The sequence below is a fragment of the Pongo abelii genome, chromosome 19, assembly GCF_028885655.2.
Source record: "Pongo abelii isolate AG06213 chromosome 19, NHGRI_mPonAbe1-v2.0_pri, whole genome shotgun sequence".
NCBI classification, from domain to species: domain Eukaryota; kingdom Metazoa; phylum Chordata; class Mammalia; order Primates; family Hominidae; genus Pongo; species Pongo abelii.
Genome location: NC_072004.2, coordinates 72937959 through 72948155, shown reverse-complemented (window position 1 = coordinate 72948155; position 10197 = coordinate 72937959). Strand labels below are relative to the sequence as shown.

Genomic DNA, 10197 nt, shown 5'->3' with positions numbered 1-10197 from the left:
AAAGACAGTAAATTATTTTTTCTTTCTTTCGTTCATTCTTTTTTCTTTCTTTCCTTCCTTTTCTTTCTTTCTTTATTTCTTTCTTTCCTCCTTCCTTCCTTTCTTCTTCTTTTTTTTTCGTAAAACCCAGATCCTGCACAAGAGAGTAAAGTCTTTTGGAGGAGGTGGAATGGGAAAGTGACCCCGTAGACCCTAATCCCCACCTCCCTCTCGGCCCCTCTCCCCGCCTCTTCCTTCCTGTGCCGCTAGTAGTTTAACTTCTGCCCCCTGTGGCTATACCTCAGAAACCTGTGTAGCCAGAGATGGGGACGGAGGCCACAGAGCAGGTGGGAGTGGGGGCAGGGAGGGGGAGAAGGGTTACAGAGAGGGAGGAGACAGGGAAGGAATGGGATTCCCCACCTGGCAATAGGCCTCTGCCATCCTATGGCTTATTCGGGATTCTTGGCGCTATCTCAGACTAGGGGTCCTCCAGATAAATGGGCTGGTGGTGTGAGGCTGGGGTTGTGGGACAGGGACTAGGGCTGAGGGGAAAGGCGGGTTGAACCTAGAGGTCCAGGGTCCCACCTGGGCCCTGAAAAACTGAGTCCCAACCCTGGAGACCCCCTTGGCATGAGTGGTTCAGTGTGCTGGTATTGGAGGTACAGGGAAAGTGGGTAGGAAGGGAAAGAAGAGAAACAGAAACCCACTCCAGACCCAGGTTGGAGTCCAGGGCTCAGGTCTGAAGCAAAGCCTGCATATGGGCATCCTTCCAGGAGAGGGCGCTGCAAAGGGAACTGAAGCTGTGGGATTTATTAATAATACAAACTTTGGGCTGGGTGCGGTAGCTCAGGCCTGTAATCCCAGCACTTTGGGAGGCCAAGCTGGGCGGATCGCCTGAGGTCAGGAGTTCGAGACCAGCCTGGCCAACATGGTGAAACCCCATCTCTACTAAAAATACAAAAATTAGCTGGGCGTGGTGGTGGGCGCCTGTAGTCCCAGCTACTCGGGAAGCTGAGGCAGGAGAATCGCTTGAACCCGGAGGCGGAGGTTGCAGTGAGCCGAGATCGTGCCATTGCACTCCAGCCTGGGCGACAGAGCAAGACTCTGTCTCCAAAAATAATAATAAATAATAATAATAATAATAATAATAATAATAATAATAATACAAACTTTGTATTATGGCCTTTGGAGAACACAGGTTCTCCCCATCCATCATTTTCCATATTGCCATCTTCACAGCAAACCTTGAGAGATGGGCTGGTCAGGATTTATAATCTCAACATTATAGGTTAGGTAACTGAGGTCTAGAAAGAGCAAGTGGCTTGCTCAAGGTCACCCAGGAAGCTGGAAGCAGAGGTAGGAGGGGTGCAAGGGAAGCCAAGGCCTGCTGAAGGTGTGCTAGGAAGAGTCTGGAGAAGAGCTTATGTCTCCCCGTATACTGTTACATCTGGCCACACAGGAGCTCTCAGCTTGGAAGGCAAATGTGGGCGGGGGAGTTGTGTGGTCAGATGTGTCTCATAAGATCCCGCCTCTCATTTGACCCTCCCAGGTTTCCTGGGGCCATTACTCTGGGGATGAAGAGGACGCATACTCGGCTGAGCCACTGCCAGAGCTTTGCTACAAGGCCGATGTCCAGGCCTTCAGCCGGGCCTTCCAACCCAGTGTCTCCCTGACCGTGGCTGCGCTGGGTCTGGCCGGCAATGGCCTGGTCCTGGCCACCCACCTGGCAGCCCGACGCGCAGCGCGCTCGCCCACCTCCGCCCACCTGCTCCAGCTGGCCCTGGCCGACCTCTTGCTGGCCCTGACTCTGCCCTTCGCGGCAGCAGGGGCTCTTCAGGGCTGGAGTCTGGGAAGTGCCACCTGCCGCACCATCTCTGGCCTCTACTCGGCCTCCTTCCACGCCGGCTTCCTCTTCCTGGCCTGTATTAGCGCCGACCGCTACGTGGCCATCACGCGAGCGCTCCCAGCCGGGCCGCGGCCCTCCACTCCCGGCCGCGCACACTTGGTCTCCGTCATCGTGTGGCTGCTGTCACTGCTCCTGGCTCTGCCTGCGCTCCTCTTCAGCCGGGATGGGCAGCGGGAAGGCCAACGACGCTGCCGCCTCATCTTCCCCGAGGGCCTCACGCAGACGGTGAAGGGGGCGAGCGCCGTGGCGCAGATGGCCCTGGGCTTCGCGCTGCCGCTGGGCGTCATGGTAGCCTGCTACGCGCTTCTGGGCCGCACGCTGCTGGCCGCCAGGGGGCCCGAGCGCCGGCGTGCGCTGCGCGTCGTGGTGGCTCTGGTGGCGGCCTTCGTGGTGCTGCAGCTGCCCTACAGCCTCGCCCTGCTGCTGGATACGGCCGATCTACTGGCTGCGCGCGAGCGGAGCTGCCCTGCCAGCAAACGCAAGGATGTCGCACTGCTGGTGACCAGCGGCTTGGCCCTCGCCCGCTGTGGCCTCAATCCCGTGCTCTACGCCTTCCTGGGCCTGCGCTTCCGCCAGGACCTGCGGAGGCTGCTACGGGGTGGGGGCTGCCCCTCAGGGCCTCAACCCCGCCGCGGCTGCGCCCGCCGGCCCCGCCGGCCCCGCCTTTCTTCCTGCTCAGCTCCCACGGAGACCCACAGTCTCTCCTGGGACAACTAGGGCTGCGAATCTAGAGGAGGGGGCAGGCTGAGGGTCGTGGGAAAGGGGAGTAGGTGGGGGAATACTAAGAGGCAGGGACCTAAAGGGACTACCTCTGTGCCTCGCCACATTAAATTGATAACATGGAAATGAGATGCAACCCAACAACTGTTACTATTTTTGAGTCACCGACTTGGAAGTGATTTGTGGCAGGGCAGAACCGGTGGGTTAACACCCCGCCCCCGCCCCCCGGCCCCGCCCTGCGTTTGGCTCTCTGAGTGGAAGACGCTGAGGGCCTGGGTGGGGGTGGGGGGCTGCTGAGTCTGCTAAAGCTCTAGCCACTGACACCCCCTCCACCGTCACCTGGCCTCAGCCAACAGAGGTGAGGTGGGAAAGCTGCCAGGCAAGGAGGGGCGGAGGTTCCTCTTGCAATGCTGTAAGGAAGAGCTTTCTAACAACCAGAGCGCTCTCCAGTAATGGCTGCCTTAGCAAATACTGAGTTCCCGCTATTGGAATGTTCAAACTGTCGGGGACGCTGTGGGCCTTTGCGTGGTGTGGGGGGAGGGGGAGGGGCAGGGGATTCCCGTTTCTGGTGGGCGTTTGAATTACATTACCACTTTAGAATCCCTTCCTAGTGTCTGTGATGGAAAGAAAAAATGAAAAAATTAATTGTAAAAGTTGAGTTGAAGTTTTTCACCTTGAAGAAAAACCTAGGAGGGATTGCAATCTGCAAATTTCCAGAGTAGTTATCATGGGTGTGGTGGGGGTGAGGGATATTTGCTGTTCTCCATCTTCTCTGGGGACTGGGTCAGAGGAAATGCACTGAGCTGGCCGGAAAGAGAGAGGTTGGATATGGGAAAAAACTTCTCTGCAGGCAAGGGCCTGGGATCCAGACCGGGAAGATGGTTGTGGTATCTCCATTCCTAGGTAATCTCTCAGTACAGGCCACTCTCATCTGGAGAGAGGCCACGGCCGAGATGGCCTCCTAGACACGCTCGCCTTGATTCCCGGTCTTTGTTTTACACAATCACAGCGGGGAGGATAGTGTTCACGTGCGACAGTTCTCGCGGTTTAATATCGGTCAGCAAAACTGTCCCCACCGCTCCAGCCGGGAGTCTAGGGTCGAGAAGGGCGGGGCGTGGCGAGGAGGTCTCAAGGGAGGTGCTGACCTGACGGCCCCGCCCGTCCCGCCCTTCCCCGCCCCTCCCCGCCCCTCCCCGCCCAGCCCAGCCCTGCCCAGGCTAGCAGTCCTCAGAGCCTCCGGCAGCAGCGGCGAAAAGGGGTCCCCCACGGCCTCTAGGGGCCAGGATCCAGGGAAGGCCCGGAGACGGCGCCGATCCTCAAAGGGTCCCGCACGCCAGCCACTGGGGACCGACCTGGAACCCTCCATCGGAGATCTCGGGAATCGCCGCTGAGTCAGCAACGCGCGCGCGCGCGCCCGCGGAGGCCGCGGCCCCGCCCCGGCCGCCTAGCGCCTGAGTTAACCCCTTCCTATACAGAACCGCAGGATATTAGCCCTAAGAGACCTCCACTATTCGGAGACCACAGAATTCCTTAGAATCCCAAGCCACTCTCCCCAGCTGAGTTCGGTGAGCTGTGAGCTCTATATTCGATTTTATTTCCGGCCTAGGTCTGCACGTTCCCAGAGTGCCTGCCTCAACTCCTTCACCTCGAAAAGGAGGTGAGGCCGAGTGCAGTGGCTCACACCTGTAATCCCAGCACTTTGGGAAGCCAAGCTGGGAGGATCGCTTGAGCCCAGGAGTTCGAGACCAGCCTGGGCAACATAGTGAGACTCCATTTCTACAAAAAATAAATTTAAAAAATTAGCCAGGCATGGTGGTGTGCGCCTGTAGTCCCAGCTCCTGGAGAGGCTGAGGTGGGAGGATCCCTTGAGCCCAGGAGTTCGAGGCTGTAGTAAGCTATAATGGCTCCACCGCACCCCAGCCTGGGCAAGACAGCGAGACCCTGTCTGGAAGAAAAAAAAAGGTGGGGGAGAGCTGAATCAGACCGAGAAACTCGAGAAACTGGACTCCTTCTCCCCAGACGTGGAGGGCCACCTCCAGAGCTGTGTCCTTGCAGGTCTGGTGTCATCCTCTTAGTAGCCAAGGCGTTTCCCTTTCTCAGGGACCCTGAGACGAGACACGGGTTCAGAGAGCAGCAGTTGGGTTTTCCTCTGTCCTGTGCCAAAGCTCCTCAACAGGGTTTTTAATTTGTTGGTTGGTGAGCCAAGAGTTAAAACAAGAGCCTGAAGGCGGGCTTCCGTGACGTCACTAGCACCCCGCGTCCGACCTCAGAGACTGGGGCGTGGCTAACATAACCTCGTCCCCTCCCTCCCTGTTTCCCCGCCCCTCCCCGCTGTCACCAGGCCAGGGGCACATGATGCAACCCAACGCGGTTTCAGCCGTCTGATTGGTAGCCGCGCCCGGCGCCAGGCACAGGGATTGGACAGAGGAGGCTGTGACGAAACCTGGACCCTGCCTAGTAAAGAAGGGAGGAGAGAAAGAAGAGAGGGGGGGCCCCCGAGAGGGAGGGGACCGGGGGGCGGGGTCCCAGCTCTGTGCTCGCGCCCCCAGCGCGCCAGTCCCGGGGCTGCAGGGAGCGCAGCGCGCGCGGCCCGGGCCCCGGCCACCGGACGCCCTACCGGACACGACCCTCCCTGGAGCTTGGACAACTGCCCACCTCGGACGCTGCACCGGACACTGCCCCCCACAGGGCTGGACACTCCAACGGACACTACTTCCCAGCTCCGGACATTGCTCCCTCCTCTCCCGGGGCCCTGGACGCTTTTCCCCCTCCCCCCTCCGGGGGCCCAGACACTGAGCCCCCCTCAGCGTCTGGCTAGCGTCCCCTTGCACCCCAGCCCAGGACACTGCCTCCTCCCTGTCCTCTTCTCCCTTCTGCTCCTCCCACCTCATCTTTCCCCTGCTCGGGTCGGAGCCCCGCCAGTTCCTCCGACCCCCTGCTGCTCGGCCGCGGCTGCCCGCGCCCCCATCCCCAGCTCCTCGCCCGGATGCCTCTCCCCGGGGGACTGTGGTGGCTTCTCTGCTGCCGTCGAGGCTTCACTCTTCTGCACCGGGACTACGGGGACGGCGAGCTTAGCGGGGACGGGGACGAGGACGAGGACGAGGAAACCTTTGAGCTGCGGACCCCGAGTCCAGCTGGCGGCGGGAGGGTAAGTCCCGGGGGTTCGGAGCCTCGTCTCAGTCACTCTCGCTGTAACCGGCCGTCACGCTGATCCGCTCCAGCCTCCAGCCACACGCTGCGCTCTTGGCGAACTAGGGACGAGGGAGAGTTTTTTGCCTGGGGGCCAAAGCCCCCGGGAGCTCTCGGAGCAGCAGCCCTACTCGGGATGTGCCTGTGGGCCTCCCGCTGCAGGCTGGGCGCTGTCCACCTGCTGGGGGCCCTGAGGCAGGGGAGGCGTCACGCGTGGCCCGACCTGGCCCTGCCTCTCCCTTCCCCGCTGGGCCCGCGTCCCATCCCGTCTCCTTCCGCCTCCGCCAGCGCCGAGGAATGTGGCGAGGCCGGCTGGGCGGCTCGAACGCCTGGGTCCCCCTCCGCTCTCAGTTCGCAAGCGCGGAGGCCAGATGCGAGAGCTCCCGCTGCGGAGACCCGGACGAGGGGGAGAAGTCATCCCAGGATTGGGGTCTGTGGCGGGGACCCCACGGAGAGGGAGGTGGGGGCTCTTTGAGGACCCCTCCTCATTACCCTGCCACTCAGGACAGAACTCTCGGCTTTCCCCGGTGAGGCTCCTGGGAAACCCCTGAGAGGATGGATGGTGAGGGACACTGGGCTGCTGCCTGGTTTTGTCGAATCTCCCCGTGGGGAAACGGAGGCACGATTGGTGTGGGAGACCTCCATCCCTTGACGTCTCCTCCCCTATCCCTCCTGCACACTGGCGGCCAGACTCCCGTGTGCTATGGGCCGGGTCAGGCTCCCATCCCCCGCGCAGGGGTCCCCAGCAGGCCCAGTGGCTCGGTGCCCGGCTGGGGCGGGCTGCGCCGCCGGGGCCGGCGCCAGCACCTGGCGGAGGCGGAGGGTGGATAAATATAGAGGGGGGGGAGGGAGGGAAGCAGGGCACTGAGATTAGGGGAGTTAGCCTAAGAGGGTGGTCAGTACCTGCCACATGTGGTATGGCTGACAGCCCCACTCAGACCTTCCAGAAAATAGGTGGAGGTTCACGTAGGAAGGGCGCAGGACCCAGGCGTCCCCAAGCTTCCAGCTTGGGCAGGGTCGGCTTTACCAGGCCATTGCCTCCCTCATGCTCCACCTCAACTCCCCCCTTCCCGGAGCCTGGGGACAGGTGTCCCTGGCCCCCTCCCCCACCTCCCCCTCTTGGCTCTAGCAGTCTGTGAGCAATATGAGGATGGCACGGTTCCCGCCTGACTGGCCTCCGGGTTGGGTTTGTGGCCTCTCTCAGACCCCAGTCTACTGTTGAAGTTCCAGGACAGGGGGAAGGGAGGAGGAGGGGGAGGGGGAGGACAAAACCCTGAACTACACCTGCCTCCAGAGGGTGTGCCATTCCTCAGTCTGGCCCGCCCTTCCTAAGCCCCAGCAAAGGGGCAGGGTCTCTGCTCACCGTTGAGTCTCAGGAGTGTCTATGGGAGAATGTAAGACGCTTTTGGAGAAAGCCCTATACTGAAAGGGTCCCTCTGCCCTTCATTCACCTCTGTGCCTACCACCTGCCCTGCCTTGGCCAGGGAGGCAGTGTGGAAGAAGGGAAAATGAGGAGGAGAGGGTGCCTTGGAGCCTGGCAGAACGAGCTCACCTCTCCTGTTTCAAAGATGGGGAAACTAAGGCCCGGAGACGGGAAGAGACTTGCCCAAGGTTCCACAGTGAGTTAGTGGTGGGGCGGGAATTGGAACCCAAGTCTCCTGACTCTCTGCCCAGTGCTCTTTCCACCCTACCCTACCCCTGATTGTATTTTCAAAGGGTAACTGAGAGGAGCCTCGGCTCCTTAGCTCCTGCTGTTCTGGAGAGCTTGTCCTGTTGAGACTGGCGGGAGGGGCGAGCCCAGCGGCTCCAGCGTGCTCCACCCTAGTCAGGACCCCACTCTGTGACTCCTTCCTCAATCCCCTGAGCAGCCCTGTCCTGAGGGCAGAAGGCACGAACCTTGCACAGGAAGGGCTCTGACCCTGAGGGCTTCCCCGCCTGTCTCCCCAGGGTCCCCTGGAAGTGACGCTGACTCAGCCAGTGAGGAGCGGGCCTGTCTCCAACAGGTGAGCTACGCCCCTACGTCCCATAGTCTGGAGACCCCAGCATGTTCCCGGGACCCCCATCCTCTCTGTCTCCCCTAGCGGTTGTGCAATAAGGGAGAGGCCCTATGCCGGACGCTGTGGTTTGGCTGCGGTCCCGGGGGGCGGTCCGGCTGGGGGCGCGGGGAGAAAGAGGGGGGTCGGGGCTATTTCTGGTTCGAGGTCAGAATGGCCCAGCGGTTCCCACAGCCTGGGGGAGGGGTGCCCAGCTTGGGAGCAGACACCTTTGCGGTCTGGGGAGCCCCTACAGAGGAGCCCCCTAGAGGCAGAGTGGAGGCCCAACCCTCCCTCCCCTCTGGCCCAGGCTGCAGAGCTGGGAGGAGACTTGGAGCCTCATCCCGGAGAAAGGGCTGCCGGAGGATGACCCGGACACCGTTGTGAAAGGTAGAGATCCCCCTCAGTGCACTCTGGAGGCCCCCAATCCCAACCCCCTAGGGATTAATGTCTCTACTGATGTCCCTTCCCTCCCTCTCCGGCCCCCAGGTTGGCTGTACCGGGAGCCCCGCGGAGGAGGGGCGCGGCCCTGGCTGCCCCCGCGCCGAGCCTGGTTTGTGCTCACGCGGGACTCCCTGGATCAGTTCAGCAGCAGCGGGAAAGGGGCGCGGCGTCTCGGGAGCCTCGTGCTCACCAGCCTGTGCTCGGTGACCGGCCCAGAGCGCAGGCGTAAGGAGACAGGTGAGACCTCCTGGGGACTCTCCTACCTTCCTGGGCAGGAGCCCCGGCAGACCCTAATGGCCCTCCCTGGCCTCTCTTTTCCCCAGGTCTGTGGTCAGTGACTGTGTCTGGTCGGAAACACAGTGTCCGCCTCTGCTCCCCACGCCAGGCAGAGGCTGAGCGCTGGGGGGTGGCATTGCGGGAAGTGATCGCCTCCAAGGCACCCCTGGAGACCCCCACCCAGCTACTGCTCAGGGACATACAGGTACACACCAGGGAGAGCCGGGAGAGTGGTAGACCCCAAACCTTTCTGGGCTCGTGAGGAACTCCCTTCCCCATCAAGGTGACCCTCTCCCTGGCCCCCTAGGAAAGTTGCGGGGACCCAGAGGCCGTTGCCCTCATTTACCTGAGGAACCCGATTCTGAGACACACTAGTGGAGCCTTGTACGCCCCGCTCCTGCCCCTGCCCTATGGAGTCAGTGCCCCAGGTGAGTGGTCCCATGGCCCAAGTCCCCTGGATGGGATGGGGTGGTTCAGAGGTAAGAATCTGAATCCCTTAACTGACAGGGATCTAAGCATCCTTCAGGGACCTGCCAGCTCCTCACTTTTCGAAGGATGAAGGTGAAACTGGAAGCTGGCCAGGGTGGAGGGGAGGAAGCCAGCACACACAAAAGGGCCCCCTTTGGCCACCTTCTCTATGGGTCTCATTCTGACTACTGATGTTCCTTCAGGAGTTTGTACACTCTCCTATTTTTTCATTATCCTCTTGAGACCATGCCATATTACCTTTACAAGTGGTAGAAAAACTACCACTTTTGTAGAACGTGCTGGCCTCATCCAACTGTACTTCTCCTTAAACGGTGTAGTGACTGGCCCAGGTCCTAAAGTCAGAGGATTCAAGGGTGCTGGGAGAGGAACCCCGGTTTTCTGACTCCTAGTCCAGCCTGTTTTCTGACCTATGGTGGTGAGCCTCAGTATGGAGTTACAGAATGTGGGGTGTGAATCTACAGCCCTTCCCGGCCGTCCCTCTCCCTAAGTCCAAATCCAGGCTTAGAGGGATTGGGAAGGGGATTCCTGGGAGGCAGAGGTTGAGAGTCTGGATCCGTGGGACCACTGCTTTCCCTTCACTCTTCCTGTCGTTCGTACCCTCCCCTCCCTGCCACCCCATCCCCTTATATTCCCTCTGACCTTCCCCTGGTTCATGCCTTCCTCCCAGGGCGCAGCTCTGTGTCCCCTCTCCAAACCGTCCCTCCGCCCCCACCCTCCCACAGGTCCGGGCTATGCACCCCTGCGCGAGGAGGCGGTGCGGCTGTTCTTGGCGCTGCAGGCGCTGGAGGGGGCGCGGCGCCCCGGGCCCTTGATGCAGGGTGTGCTCCAAACCTGCCGGGACTTGCCCGCGCTCCGGGATGAACTCTTCCTGCAGCTGGCTAAGCAGACCTCGGGCCCTGCAGGTCCCCCCGGGCTCCCGGCTACCCAAGACCCTGCGGCCCTGCGGTACTGGCAACTCCTCACCTGCATGAGCTGCACCTTCCGACCTGGGGGAGCTGTGCGGGGGCACCTCCTGGGGCACTTGGAGAGGTGAGAGGGGCGGGGCGGGGGTTACGGCCTAGGCGAGGAGCTACCGGGCTGGGAGAGAATGAAAGGTCTTTTGCAAAAGACTTGGTAGGTAAAGAACCTAGTAATACATACAGTGCCTTTGTGGGAGATACA

At 61.0% G+C, this 10197-nt stretch overlaps 2 protein-coding genes across 11 annotated transcripts in view; both read left to right on the top strand.

Moving 5' to 3' along the window:
- The first annotated feature begins 130 nt into the window (after positions 1 to 130).
- CCR10 (C-C motif chemokine receptor 10) lies at positions 131 to 3754 on the top strand. Its single transcript, XM_024234734.3, has 2 exons — positions 131 to 326; positions 1529 to 3754. Exons 1-2 carry the CDS (start codon positions 303 to 305, stop codon positions 2600 to 2602), a joined length of 1098 nt encoding a protein of 365 aa, XP_024090502.2. The 5' UTR covers positions 131 to 302; the 3' UTR covers positions 2603 to 3754.
- A 1376-nt stretch (positions 3755 to 5130) lies between these two features.
- PLEKHH3 (pleckstrin homology, MyTH4 and FERM domain containing H3) overlaps positions 5131 to 10197 on the top strand; it is a 10098-nt gene continuing 5031 nt past the window's right edge. For 4 of the 10 annotated variants that reach the window (XR_008519578.2, XR_008519579.2, XM_024235634.3 and 1 more), the window contains exons 1-7: positions 5133 to 5753; positions 7742 to 7797; positions 8138 to 8217; positions 8317 to 8508; positions 8595 to 8752; positions 8855 to 8975; positions 9759 to 10065. Coding sequence is in view for 8 of the 10 variants with exons in the window: in XM_024235634.3 (XP_024091402.3) it covers positions 5592 to 5753; positions 7742 to 7797; positions 8138 to 8217; positions 8317 to 8508; positions 8595 to 8752; positions 8855 to 8975; positions 9759 to 10065 (1076 nt within the window). In the remaining 2 variants the exon portion in view is untranslated. Of the gene's footprint in view, positions 5754 to 7741; positions 7798 to 8137; positions 8218 to 8316; positions 8509 to 8594; positions 8753 to 8854; positions 8976 to 9758; positions 10066 to 10197 lie in introns of all 10 variants that reach the window. The other 6 variants (XM_054546439.2, XM_054546444.2, XM_054546441.2 and 3 more) reach the window with 4 other exon arrangements.